Source organism: Prenolepis imparis, unplaced genomic scaffold (assembly GCF_030444845.1).
Source record: "Prenolepis imparis isolate NDT839.2.m4 unplaced genomic scaffold, iyPreImpa1.0 SCAF_7, whole genome shotgun sequence".
Taxonomy (NCBI): Eukaryota; Metazoa; Arthropoda; class Insecta; order Hymenoptera; family Formicidae; genus Prenolepis; species Prenolepis imparis.
The window spans coordinates 17,249,680-17,265,188 of NW_028141165.1; the positions used below are offsets into that span (position 1 = coordinate 17,249,680).

A 15,509-nucleotide genomic window follows, 5' to 3' on the forward strand; every position below is an offset into this window, starting at 1 on the left:
TTATCTAGGTCAAAATAAGTGTATATTTTTTTATTTATTTTCTTAAGGTGCTCTTTAAAACAATTGACTTTTACAACATTATAACTCATCGAAATAGAAAGGTTTGGTCACATATTATTAAGGTCACACTTGTGTTATGTACATTGTGAGTATAATGTCTTCTTCTTTTAATAAATCACTTGATACGAGAAAAATAATTATGTTTATTATAATTAAAATAAAATTCAAGAGTAGCAATTAGCGACGTTCGATCTTTCTAAGGATAATTCATAACAATAAATGAACATCTCTGGATCGTCCTTTATCTACTGAACCTTTCGAATTTTGACAAAGCTTTAAAATGTTCAATCACGATATATCGAAAAATATATATATTTTTTGGTGAAAATTTGTGAAAAATGTAAAATTTTTTTTTTCTTCATCGTTAATATTGATGTTAATATCTTGATTTTGAAAAACAATATTTTTAAACGAAAAAACCGCTGTTTTAAATAAATACTTTAAATCGAGTCACATTTTCAAATAATTTAACTCAATAATTCTTTTCTTCTTAGATAAATATAATATTGTTTGACTTCAATAGATTTATTTTGCCTCTTTAGATATGATACTTTAATTATCAATATGCTCTTGACTTGAAGAAGGATTATAAATGTAAGTCTCAGACTTGCATCGTTAGTTCGCGAAGATTTGTTATGCAGACATGTGTATATCTGCTTGACGAGATTTGCAATTCTATTTTAAACATATTGAGTGGTGCGTTTTAACTGATTACGTATCAGTAATTTTATCAGGTAAAATGTCATTTTATACAAATACTCCCGAAAAAATAACATTTTATAAGAATCTATTATAAAATCTGAATAATAGTTAATAATATCATAATTTTGCAAATCTAAACTTGAAATTTTATTTTATATAATAAATAAGGAAATAATTAAAGATGATAATCCATTAAAATATGTTTTAATTTAATTCATAACTACTTTATTATGTGAATAACGTTTTTCCATTACAAATAAACAAATTCATCATATTTTTTTCATAGTTCTTTAAAGTTATTAATTATAAAGAAAATATACCATTAACTCATTTCAATGATCGTTTAGTTTATATGGTTAATCGAGTTCATATTTGATATTTAAATATAAAAGGGAAGTTTAAGTTTTGTGATAAATAATATTATAATAAAATAATATTTATTTATAATATTATTTATTACAAAACTTACACTTCTATTATGAACTCGATTAACAACAATAATATCTTGAATTTTACTTTTGAGTTAATATTTTTGAATTTGATTTAATATTATTTATTCGTGACAATAATTTTTAACCCAAGAATCAAAGAAACAGGAACCTGAAGAAGATTGAACTTAATTATACCGTCAAGGATATTACGTCAAGAAAACAATGTTTATCACAATATTGTTATTATCCATTTTTATTTTATTGCTGTATAATTTTTACGTCCATCATGGAAGAAACGGTCGACTCATTAATCTTATACCGGGACCATCAGGCTATCCGATAGTTGGCTATGCATTGCACGCATATGGTTCACCAGGTAAGTACAAAATTTATAATCTATTTACATTAATGAACATACAAGCCATCATATACGCATACATATATAAACAAAAGTCAAATTCATAAATTCTGTTTTTGAACAAATATCTATCAATATTATTGCATGCTGTTTACATATAGAATAATTATTCAGGCTTATCAACATTTTTCTTTGTAATAATATTCTTCCATTATCATAATTAGTTTGTTTTCAACGGATCTAAAAAAACGATACATATAAGTAAAAGTACATATAGTGTAAAGATACGCATTAAAAATAATGATGAAATTTAATTCAAAATCACAAAAATATCTATATCTACATTTATAATATGTTTTTCAGAGTACCTATGGAACCTATTATGTAAACTAACTAATGAATATTATCCAATTATTAAAATCTGGGGTTTTTTCCTCCCCGCTGTATCTATTCGTCATCCAGATGATTTAGAGGTAAAAAATGGAATTCAATTTTCTGTAAACATTACGATTTATCTAGATTTTGACATTTTGCATTCTTGTTTTATAAAACGATTTTTGTTGGTTGGCAAAAAATGTTTCTTAAAAATATGAAAAGAAAGAATATCAGAAACATTCAATTAAATGATATAATAATTTTAAATACGATTAATAAATATCTGTATCTGTATATCTGAGCGATTGAGTGTGTTATAATAATATGTTGACGCTTTTTATCTTAATATTATTTTCGGTGATTTCAGACAATACTAAGTAGCACCAAATACATCGAGAAAAGCCGTGTATATGATAGTTTACATCCCTGGTTGAACAGAGGTCTTCTCACAAGTACAGGTAACGTAATGACGTTAGGGATAAGCGTATCTACTTTATTATTATCTTATTTTACTATTACAACCTGTTATAAATCGGCCAGTCCCTATAAAATATCAAATATAATCTTACATAATTAGATTTGAGTATTATTTTAAACGGTGAACTTTTACAACCTCTTCGCTAACTTATAAATTTGAAAAAAAATTGCAAACCCGATTATTTTGAAGAATAATCTCGCGATGATGCTATATGTATTCTCAACTAGTTAGAAGTAACAGTTGTTTCAATTAAAGAAGATTTTCTACTAAAGCAAACACCGTCACATAACAGACTTTTTATTTTGAATTTATGTCTATTTATGTCAATTTATAAAGTTTTAATTAGAAAATATGTAATTACATTCAAAATGATTTTTGTAACTCATTTTATCGTAAAAATGTCAAGAAAAAAAGATTTAAAGGTTTATGAAAGAATTTTGTGATATAAAAATAAATGAAAGACGTAATTAATATTTTTTGAAGATTGGACAGTTAAACATTAAAACGTCTTATATAATATATCAATTGAATTATATATACATACATATATATATATATATCGCACTATTTCTTATTTTTATTTAAGGCACTAAATGGCAAACGCGGCGAAAATTATTGACATCTGCATTCCATTTCAATATATTAAATCAGTTTGTTGATGTCTTGATCAAGGAGGGTGATTGTATGACAAAATCTTTGAAGAATGAAGGAGGAACAGTTGTAAAAGATTTGGTACCATTTATTAGTGAACATACGCTAAACGCGATATGCGGTAAGATTCTTATTGTAATATTATGTACGATGATTTCTCATTTTTAATTATAATAGTTTAAAAGAGAAAAAGAATTTATTCGCATATGAACATCACACACATATAATTTTTAACTATATCATTGATACTAATGTTCGTATAAGATATATAATGTTCGATTTATTATATACAAAAAAATATTCAGTTGTAATAATTTTCGCGACTGAATATTCGAGCTTGTACACATATAAAGAATGTTTTGTAGAAACTTCCATGGGCATCTCTCTGCAAGAACTCGGTGAATTTCAGCAACAGTATCGAGATGCGGTGCATCAGATAATCGAAATAATAATTTATAGGTAGTTCAACGAATATAAAATATATATTAACATACACACATATAATTATCAGAATTATGTATCCTTATTGAATTACGATTTAGAATACTGAGACCTTTGCTCCATAACAAATTGTTATTCGCATTGACGCCACAAGCAAGAAAGCAAAAAAAGATTTTGAAAATATTGCATGGATTTACGGAAAAAGTACGTTAATCATATTACTGAAGATTAAATTTCTTAATCTTCGTTCCACAAGATTACGCGATTAAATATTAATAACATTATATTATTAATATTTACGATAAAAGACAATGTGCTCTTATTATTTAATACCACATTATTTAAAAAATGTAATAGTTAATTTTATAAAATTTAATAATATATAATGTAGATTATTGCTGAAAGAAGACATTATCACGAAAGCACCAATGGCCGATACTTGACAAACTTAGAAAATGACAAAGAAACGGAGATAGATGATGCAGAAGTATTTGGAAGTACGTATAAGAATCGAGAAATTTTAATTTAAATTTGAGTGTGTGCAATTTATTATTATCAATTATGCTTGCAGTATTTACATTAAACACATAATCACATGTAATAATACAAAATATGTCTGTATAAAATTAATTTATTAATATTTATAACAGATTTTGAATTTTAAACAAGAACGATGTAATATATAATAATAAATATAACATGCAAAAATGAGATTGACGCAAAAATAAGATTTTCTTTTTTATTTTTATAGTTAAAAAAAAGCGACTAGCGATGTTGGATCTCCTATTGGAGGCATCTCGGCAGAATTTTATGTCCGATTTGGACATCAGAGAGGAAGTCGATACCTTTGTGTTTGAGGTACTATCTATAATCTTTTTACAATTTTTTGTACACATTATCTAAGCTTATAATACTTTATTTGCAGGGACATGACACTACAGCAATGGGTATTACCTTTGCTTTATTATTATTAGCTGCACATAAAGATATCCAGGTACTTTTTACTCTTTATATATAGCGATGTATTATTTTTATTACAATTTTTATTAAAAGAAGCAGTACAGACATTAAGCTTTCCTTGTATATTTTCTTTCTATATATCGCAATATTGATATAAATATAGCGACAAAAAAAAAAAAAATTAAAACGTCTCTAAAATAAAAATTAAAAAAAATTAATTTTGATCTATTAAGATTTTTTATTTATTTCTATTCTGCATATAAATACTAGAATATTGAGGAATAAATTTTAATTATTATGGCACAGGAACGTGTGAGGGTTGAAGTCGATTCTGTGATGCAAGAGAATGAAGGCAAACTTACCATGAAATCGTTGCAAAACTTACAATATTTAGAAAGATGTTTGAAGGAAGCGCTACGTTTGTATCCGAGCGTGTTTTTCATATCACGAGTAACTGCGGAAGACGTAAAATTACGTAATTAATTACTTTTTTCCTTCTTATATCTTCAAACATGTCACATTACACGAAGTGTATTATTAAATGTAAAATAAGTTGAAAATAAAGTTTAATTGCTTTAACATTTTAAGCATACAATATTATGTCCATTTTAATTCTCAAAAAACTCTTATTTTTGTAAATCGTAACTAATTTTATAATATTCTTTTCAGAGTCATATGTCGTGCCTGCTGGAACGATTCTACATCTTCATATCTATGGAACTCACAGAGATCCCAATTTTTGGCCAAATCCAGATGTATTTGATCCGGATAGATTTTTGCCGGAAAAAATTCAGAATCGTCATCCTTATTCCTATCTACCATTCAGCGCAGGACCGAGGAACTGCATAGGTGAATTACATGCGATTTTATTTCTCGTATCAATAAATTTTGATACATTTGGAATTGTAGGTCAACGATTCGGTTTGCTGGAATTGAAAGCTATGATAGCTCCTTTGGTGCACAATTTTTACTTGGAGCCAGTTGATCATATAAACGATGTTCAGCTTAAGGCCGATCTAATAATTCGTCCTTCTCACCCGGTTCGTGTAAAATTCGTTCCAATCAGATGCAAATAGTCATTTGAAACAAATAATACCGATATTACATTAATGTAAGAAATGTGTTAAAAAATGTTTTAAAAATGAAAATATGAAACAAAAAAATTATATATTTTTATACGTTCAACGAAATACATATTATATATGTAAATATTATATTTAATCGTGAAAATATGCACATATAGTGTGTATTATAAATCAGAGAGATAGAGATCCTTGTATATCTAATTCATTGTGCATGAAGATCTTCTATTGTTATCTACAATTGCAATAAAAACTAAAAACTGAAGTTAATTTAATGATGAGTAAAGCTAATCAAATATACGTTTCTCTGTTTCTCCGTGTCTTGTTCAACGATGCAATGAAAAGATAAAAACATTGTGTATGAAATTTGCATTTTATACTACGTAAGTTCTTATTGTCAATTTTAATTCCTTTTAATTACCATATATATCTTGCAAGGTTTAATGCCATTTTCTAATGAAGAAACAGTAAAAGTTTCCGATTTTGATAAGCTTAAATGGATGTTACCTAAGTCAAAATTAGAGAAGTGTATTTTTTTTTATTTATTCTGTTACGGTGAAATAGCTTCCTTAAAAAAAATCGATATTTACAACATCATAGTTTATTCAAATCAAAGGCGATCTTACTTGTGTCATGTTTCTTATGAATATATCTATAATCTTATATCTATAATCTTTCTTAAATATGGTCTTACTTGGAATAAACCATCTGATCCGAGAAGATTAATTGCGTTTATTACAATTAAAATAGAAACAATGAATTAAAATATATAGAATTCAAAAATAGCAATGAATGTATCGTCGCGGACTTTTGTAAGAATAATTCGGAGCGATAAGTCACTGAACTACTCAATATGTATCTTTGAACGTCATTTTATTTATATTGAACCTTTCGATTTGATAAAACGTTAGAATATGATAAAACGTTAGAATATTTTGTAAAAATGTAAAATATTTTATCTTAAATAAAAATAATAATTTTAAACGAAAATAATCGCTATTTTAAATTAATATTATAAATCTTAATCACCTTTTCAAATAATCATACAATCATGCTTACTTCTTTAGTTAAAAATAATATTATTTCTCATCTTCAATACAAATGATATTGTTTTGCCTCTTAAGATATGCAACTCTGATTATCAATATACTTTTGACCTGAAGAAGAGTTACAAGTATAAGCCTCAAATGCCCCTTGCATTGTTAGTTCGCGGAGATTTCTTGTGCTGGCATGTATATATCTGCTTGACAAGATTTGCAATTCCATTTTAAACATTTGTGCAGTGTTTTAGCTAATCTTTGTATCAGGAAGTCTATCAGGTAATCGAGAATATTTGCATAAAATAATATTCTATAAGAAACTATTGTAAAATGTGAACAATAGTTAATAATATGATAATTAATTTAAGCCCGCAATTTTTACATAATATTTTTCAAATCACAAGTTGTTAACTTTGTTATAATCTTATTAAATGTATATGTATATATATTGATTTACGGAAATGTTAAACTAAAATAACAAGAGCAAAGAGAGAAACTTTTAATAGCGATAATATGTAGATTATATAAAAATACTAAATATAAAAGCATAATAATTTTGATAAAAAAATCAAATAATAACTTTTAAAATAATTCTTTATATATATGACATAGTTTTTAAATGTTTAATAAATAAAATTCCTCCAATTTATTATAAAGCAACTCTATATCTTTATATTTAATACACAACTTTATTACGCAGCTTCATTACGCAATTCCATGTTTTTTTTTATTATGATTGTTGTGTAAAAGAATCGAGACGTCGTCTATTCTTTATAATAGGCAAACTTTATTATAGACTTTTGATATAAACTATAAGGGATACAAAAAAAGTTTGTATGCAACAACGACGTGCAGAGAGGAGACAGAAAAGCGGCGCGCGCAAGCGTCACATGCGCTTTACGATACGCCTTGGTTACATAGAAAGGAGTGCGCATCTGACAACCGCGAAGTTTGATAACTAGAAAGCTGTGATATGGCTTTCCTCAACAATATATTTCAACAGTACAATGTCTTCACATTATGATGGTACCATCAGCATAACAGCTTACAAACTCTTTGGTATTATATATGTAATATAATTGTGCGCCGTATGGGATCCGCGGCTTAAAAATTTTAATTTTTAATACTTTAAAACGAGCCAAAAATTATTCTTTTATACATTTCAACAGTACATTGTCTTCACATTAAGATGGTACCATCAGCATACCAGCGTACTACTTTTTTAATCTAATGTACGTAAAATGAATCCGCGCCGTATGGGGTCAGCAGCTTTAAAATTAAAATTTTCAATATTTTTAATCGAGCCAAAAATTATTCTTTGATATATTTCAACAGCACATTGTTTTCACATTAGGATGGTACCATCAGCATAACAGCGTACTACTTTTCTAATCTAATGTACGTAAAATGAATCCGCGCCGTATAGAATCCGCGGTTAAAATATTTTAATTCTCAATATTTTAAAACGAGCCAAAAATTATTCTCATATATATTTCAACAGTACATTGTCTTCACATTAAGATGGTACCTTCAGCATAACAGCGTACTACTTTTTTAATCTAATACACGTAAAATGAATCCGCGCCGTATGGGGTCAGCGGTTTTAAAATTTTAATTTTCAATATTTTAATACGAGTCAAAAATTATTCTTTTACATATTTCAACAGTACATTGTCTTCACATTAAGATGGTACCATCAGCATAACAGCATACTACTTTTTTAATCTAATATACGTAAAATGAATCCGCGCCGTATAGAATCCGCGGTTAAATTATTTTAATTCTCAATATTTTAAAACGAGCCAAAAATTATTCTCATATATATTTCAACAGTACATTGTCTTCACATTAAGATGGTACCATCAGCATAACAGCGTACTACTTTTTTAATCTAATGTACGTAAAATGAATCCGCGCCGTATAGAATCCGCGGTTAAAATATTTTAATTTTCAATATTTTAAAACGAGCCAAAAATTATTCTTTTATATATTTCAACAGTACAATGTCTTCACATTAAGATGGTACCATCAGCATAACAGCGTACTACTTTTTTAATCTAATGTACGTAAGATGAATCCGCGCCGTATGGGGTCAGCGGCTTTAAAATTTAAATTTTCAATATTTTAAAACGAGCCAAAAATTATTCTCTTATATATTTCAACAGTACATTATCTTCACATTAAGATGGTACCATCAGCATAACAGCGTACTACTTTTTTAATCTAATATACGTAAAATAAATCCGCGCCGTATAGAATCCGCGGTTAAAATATTTTAATTTTCAATATTTTAATACAAGCCAAAAATTATTCTTTTATATATTTCAACAGTACATTGTCTTCATATTAAGATGGTACCATCAGCATAACAGCGTACTACTTTTTTAATCTAATGTACGTAAAATGAATCCGCGCCGTATAGAATCCTCGGTTAAAATATTTTAATTTTCAATATTTTAAAACGAGCCAAAAATTATTCTCATATATATTTCAACAGTACATTGTCTTCACATTAAGATGGTACCATCAGCATAACAGCGTACTACTTTTTTAATCTAATGTACGTAAAATGAATCCGCGCCGTATGGGGTCAGCGGCTTTAAAATTTAAATTTTCAATATTTTAAAACGAGCCAAAAATTATTCTAATATATATTTCAACAGTACATTGTCTTCACATTAAGATGGTACCATCAGCATAACTGCGTACTACTTTTTTAATCTAATGCACGTAAAATGAATCCGCGCCGTATGGGGTCAGCGGCTATAAAATATTAATTTTCAATTTTTTAATACGAGTCAAAAATTATTCTTTTATATAGTTCAACAGTACATTGTCTTCACATTAAGGTGGTACCATCAGCATAACAGCGTACTACTATTTTAATCTAATGCACGTAAAATGTTTCCGCGCCGTATGGGCTCAGCGGCTTTAAAAATTAAATTTTCAATATTTAAATACGAGCCAAAAATTATTCTTTTATATATTTCAACAGTACATTGTCTTCACATTAAGATGGTACCATCAGCATAACAGCGTACTACTATTGTAATCTAATATACGTAAATTGAATTCGCGCCGTATAGAATCCGTTGTTAAAATATTTTAATTTTCAATATTATAATACGAGCCAAAAATTATTCTTTTATATATTACAACAGTACATTGTCTTCACATTAAGATGGTACCATTAGCATAACAGCCTACTAACTTTTTGGTATAATTTGCGTAATATAATTGTGCGCCGTATGGGGTCTGCGGCTTTAAAATTTAAATTTTCAATATTTTAAAACGATCTAAAATTATTCTTTTATATATGTGTGATAAGTTTAATCATTTTAATTATTTATTTGAAAGGCACTAAGTGCATTCTCATTATGAATTTAACAGTTTTTATATTATGTAATAAATTCATTTTTTCTATTTTGGTCCCATCTGAATATTTATATAATTTAATTAAATTAAATGTGTGATAAGTTTAATCATTTTAATCACTTCTTAGAAAGACACTGAATGCATTCTCATTATAAATTTGACAGTTTTTTATTATGTCATTAATTCATTTTTACGATATTGGTCTCATTTGAATGTTTATATAATTTAATTAAATTTTATGTGTTATAAGTTTAATCATTTTAATTTCTTATTTGAAAGACACTGAATGCATTCTCATTAAAAATTTGACTATTTCTTCATTATGTAATAATTTCATTTTTACGATATTGGTCCCATTTGAATATCTATATAATTTAATTAAATTAGATGTGTGATAAGTTTAATCGTTCTAATTACTTATTTGAAAGACATCAAATGCATTTTCTTTAAGAATTTGACTCTTGCTTAATTATGTATTAAGTTAATTTTTACGATGTTAGTTCTATTTGAATATTTATATAATTAATGCCAATCAAAAACAATAAAAAGTTATACGAACTTTATAAATCGTAATTTTATTATGCGCAAAGTAATAATTTAGATAGATTAAATAGTACGATCAACAATTTCTCACTACGGTTAGTCTTTTCGTCGTGCAATCACTTAATTATTAACATAAAATCGTTAATGCCAATCAAAAACAATAAGAAATTATACGCATTTTATATATCGTAATTTTATTATGGGCAGAGTACATGTCAACAATACATGCGATTCATATGGACTTTAAAACGCGCACTTCTTAGGTCTACATCTCCTTCTTTATTATGGATGGATGGATTGCATTGTAAATATTTTTCACAGACACACATGAGTTAATCGTCAAGATTATATTACAATAGATTAATGATTATATAAGAGTCTATTTAAAACTTATAATTAGCAAGTAATTACAATTTTTATCATCAAATCTAATCAAACCTTACACGCTCTCTACTCCGATTTTCTACTATTGTTACACCGAAATTGTCAAATGATGATATTGTCGATATAGAAAGAGAGATATGAAGCTTTTCAACAAAGAGAAAGTGACATAAGCGTCTCTCTCCGATTGATCAGCTTTAAATATTAGATTATAGATCTAATAGATTATTATGGATCAAAATAAGAGATATGTGCCTTTTTATTATTCTCATCTTAAACGGTGAAACAGATAAAAAAATCGATTTTTATCGATTAAACTTATCAAAATAAAAGATAATAATACTTGTGTCACACATGTTACTTGTGAATATAAATAGATAAATCTCTCTAGAATTGAAAATCCCGATCTGATATAATTGCGAATAATATAACTGCGTTTATTACAATTAAAATATAATTCTAGAGTAACAACATGCATCGTTTGTAAACTTAAAAATATTAAAACTTAAAAAATAATTCGTAGCGATAAAGTGACTAAATTGTCTAATTCGGATCTTTAAATTGTATATATCTACTGAACCTTTCGAATTGCGACGAAGCGTTAGAATTTTCGATCACATATATGCATTTTTCTAATGAAAATTTATCAACAGAACTAAAATTTTTTCTTGCTATGCATCAATAATATCGATGTCGATATTTCGAGATTCTGAGAAAGAATAATTTTAAAAACAATCGTTATTTTACTCGAATTTCATTTTAATCAATACTTAAAATCTCGAGTTCAAATATGTTCAAATGATTAATCATTTTTATTTCTCAAAAAAATAATGTTATCTAATCTTTTGAATTAAAATGATATTATACTCTTCCTCTTAAGATGGAACTTTGACTTTATCCTTTTGAACTGTAAAATGATTATATATATTGTTTCAGATTTTCATTGTCATTTCGCGGAGATTTGTTATACTGGCACGTGTATTTATGATCTGACGAGAATTGTGATTACATTTCAAACATTGATGTGGTGTCTTAATTGATTTAAAAAATTTATTTAATTGTCAGAAACTCTGTAATCAGGTAATCGCCAGTATTTATATAAAAAACATTTTATAAGATTCTATTATAAAACAATAATTAATAATATCTATGTTTAAAATACATTATTAATCATTGATATTAATAATTGTACGAATTTTGTAATCCTATTTCAAATTTTATCTTACATTTAGTAGAAATAAAGAAACAGTAATATCTCAAAATCAAGCAAAAATTTCCTTATTTAATTTACAACTTTATTACGCAATTTTTTCTTATTGCAATGTATAAATTCATCATATCTTTTTATAATTCTTTAAAGTTATTTTATAGTTATTAAAACTATAAAAAGTATACGATTAATGCATTTCAATGATTATTCATGTTTACGATTAATACATTTAATTTAGGGCATCAAAACAACTGTCAGTTTGTCATAAAGCAAATATTTTTTTTTTTACACGTATGATCCGTATGAAGAACCAGAGAAACAAGCAGAAGATTGAACTCAATAAAACGGTGAAAGAAGGCATCACGTCAAAAAATGTTTATCACTATATTGTTATTATTCATTTTTAATTTTTTGGTGTATTAGTATTACTTGCATCATGGAAGAAACGAGCGACTCATTAATCTTATACCGGGGCCATCAGGCTATCCGATTATTGGCTATTTATTGCACTTACGTGCTTCACCAGGTAAGTACAAAGTTTATTATCTATTTACATTAATGTATGTGTGTGTGTGTGTGTGTGTGTGTGTGTGTGTGTGTGTGTGTGTGTGTGTGTGTGTGTGTGTGTGTGTGTGTGTGTGTGTGTGTGTGTGTGTGTGTGTGAATATACAACCCGTCATATACGCATACATATATAAACAAAAGTGTAATTCATAAATTCTATTTTTGAACAAACATCTATCAATATTATTGCATGTTGATTACTGATAAAATAATTATTCACGCTTTTATCAGCATTTTTCTTTGCAATAATATTCTTCCATTTTCTTAATTAGTTTGTTTTCAACGGATCTAAAAAAGGGTACATATAAATAAAAGTACACATAGTGTATAGATACGCATTGAAAATAATGATATGTAAATTTTTAAACAAATTACCGTAATTATATTTATAATATGTTTTTCAGAGTATCTATGGAACCAGTTATGTAAATTGACTAATGAATATATTTGTAAAATCTGGGGTTTATTTCTTCCCGTTGTATCTATTCGTCATTCAGATGATTTAGAGGTAAAAAATGAAATTCACTTCTCTGTAAACATTACGATTTATCTAGATTTAGGAATTTTGCATTCTTGTTTTATAAAAAGAGTTTTTGTTGGTAAAAAATGTTTCCTAAAAATATGAAAAGAGAGATTATCAGCAACATTCAATTAAGATTATATAATAATTTGAGATACGATTAATAAATATCTGTGTCTATGTATCTGAGAGATAAAGTGTGTTATAATATGTTGACGTTTTTATCTTAACATTATTTTCGGTGATTTCAGACAATACTAACAATAAGTAGCACCAAACACATCGAGAAAAGCCGTTTATATGATATGTTCCATCCTTGGTTAAACAGAGGTCTTCTCACCAGTACAGGTAACGTAATGACGTTAAGGTATAAGCATATCTATTTTACTATTATTTTATTTTACTATTACAACCTGTTATAAATCGGCCTGTCTCTATATAGAAAATCAAATATAATCTTACATAATTAAATTTGAGTATTATTTTAAATGGTGAACTTTTACAACTTCTTTGTTAACTTATAAATTTAATAAAAGTTGCAAGCCCGATTATATTGAAAAATAATCTCGCGATGATGCAATATGTATTCTCAACTAGATAGAAGTAACAGTTGTTTCAATTAAAGAAGATTTTCTACTAAAGCAAATACCGTCACATAACAGACTTTTTATTTTGAATTTATGTCTATTTATGTCAATTTATAAAGTTTTAATTAGAAAATATGTAATTACATTCAAAATGATTTTTGTAACTCATTTTATCGTAAAAATGTCAAGAAAAAAAGATTTAAAGGTTTATGAAAGAATTTTGTGATATAAAAATAAATGAAAGACGTAATTAATATTTTTTGAGGATCGGACACTTAAACATAAAAATGTCTTATATAATATATCAATTGTATTATATAGACATACATATATCACACTATTTCTTGTTTTTATTTTAGGTACTAAGTGACAAAAGCGGCGAAAGTTATTAACATCTGCATTCCATTTCAATATATTAAATCAGTTAGTTGATGTCTTGATCAAGGAGGTTGATTGTATGACAAAATCTTTGAAGAACAAAGGAGGCACAGTTGTAAAAGAATTGGTACCATTTATTAGTAAACATACGCTAAACGCGATATGCGGTAAGATTCTTATTGTCCTATTATGTACAATGATTTAATTCTAAATCACAATAGTTTAAAACGAAAAGAAAAATAATTTATTCGCATATAAACATCACACACATATAATTTTTAACAATATGATTGATACTAATGTTCGTATAAGAAGTATAATATTTCGGTTCGTATAAGATATATAAAGTGTAAAGGCAGATATAATAATTTATCCGTCTCATCCGATTCGTGTAAAATTCGTACCAATCAGCAATCAGCCATTTGAAACTAACACAAATACCACATAAGTGTAAGCAGTTTATGTATTGCAGAAATAGAAGAAGTTAAAGAAGAAGAAGAATGTTTAAAAAACATGTTAGTCAAAAGAATAAAATTTTATATAACTTGTATTATTTTTCTAATAAACGCAATTTTCAAAAGCATTAATATTATTTTTGCAAAACGTAAAGTCTTTCTCGAGATTTAAACAATAAAATAAACACTTTAGCAATATTATCGTGCGCAATAAGTCTTTGACAATTTGCTTGACAATTCTTTGTGTTATTATCACATTACTGTTAATTTTTTTAATGGCATAAACTAATCGTCTAGCCTGTTTAAGATTAATTGATATATAAAAGTGCAAAACTAATATTTAACAAACCATCATCTATGTATGCTATGCTATTCTAATATTCTGCTGTTATTACATTACAAGAATAAGATAATGATTAATGAAACTAACTAATTGAACTTTAGTCTGACTGAAATCAGTTTCAGATGATGAACAAGTATTAGATGATAGTCAATTGACCTTGTCAATTGACTTAATCTATCTCTCTGTCGGATAAAAGCTATACAAATCGAGATTTTATTATCGTTTTTCATCCATCATCGAACTCTCATGTGTTTTATCAATTAAAGTCTACAATCTATTAAAGAAAGAGAGAGATGAGGTTTTTTCTAACGAAAGAAAAAGAACAAAAATTTTACCTTCCAATTTTGATGGATTTTGAATATGTTATCTAGGTCAAAATAAGTGTATATTTTTTTATTTATTTTCTTAAGGTGCTCTTTAAAACAATTGACTTTTACAACATTATAACTCATCGAAATAGAAAGGTTTGGTCACATATTATTAAGGTCACACTTGTGTTATGTACATTGTGAGTATAATGTCTTCTTCTTTTAATAAATCACTTGATACAGTACTCTGCGTTGATACCACTGCTT

The 15,509-nt window shown here is 26.8% G+C and overlaps 1 protein-coding gene and 1 long non-coding RNA gene across 5 annotated transcripts; both read left to right on the plus strand.

The window, feature by feature from the left end:
* The first annotated feature begins 650 nt into the window (after positions 1-650).
* Positions 651-6,461, plus strand: LOC145938021 (cytochrome P450 4C1-like). 4 transcript variants are annotated; one of them, XM_083041339.1, is made up of 13 exons: positions 651-794; positions 1,345-1,569; positions 1,915-2,024; positions 2,294-2,384; positions 2,991-3,176; positions 3,421-3,514; positions 3,598-3,700; positions 3,888-3,993; positions 4,248-4,354; positions 4,422-4,490; positions 4,763-4,931; positions 5,126-5,305; positions 5,366-6,458. In XM_083041339.1, the coding sequence occupies exons 2-13, from the start codon at positions 1,416-1,418 to the stop codon at positions 5,530-5,532; spliced, it is 1,536 nt and encodes a 511-aa protein (XP_082897465.1). In that variant the 5' UTR covers positions 651-794; positions 1,345-1,415; the 3' UTR covers positions 5,533-6,458. The 4 variants fall into 4 exon arrangements, with proteins under 4 accessions (XP_082897465.1, XP_082897462.1, XP_082897463.1 ...); XM_083041336.1 differs by having other exon boundaries at positions 5,126-6,461; XM_083041337.1 differs by having other exon boundaries at positions 669-794; positions 1,353-1,569; positions 5,126-6,461.
* Positions 6,462-6,755: 294 nt separating this feature from the next.
* Positions 6,756-14,620, plus strand: LOC145938585 (uncharacterized). Its single transcript, XR_014425724.1, has 6 exons — positions 6,756-6,857; positions 11,814-11,957; positions 12,396-12,613; positions 13,056-13,159; positions 13,423-13,519; positions 14,118-14,620. It is a non-coding gene; the product is annotated as an uncharacterized LOC145938585 (long non-coding RNA).
* The last annotated feature ends 889 nt before the right edge of the window (positions 14,621-15,509 follow it).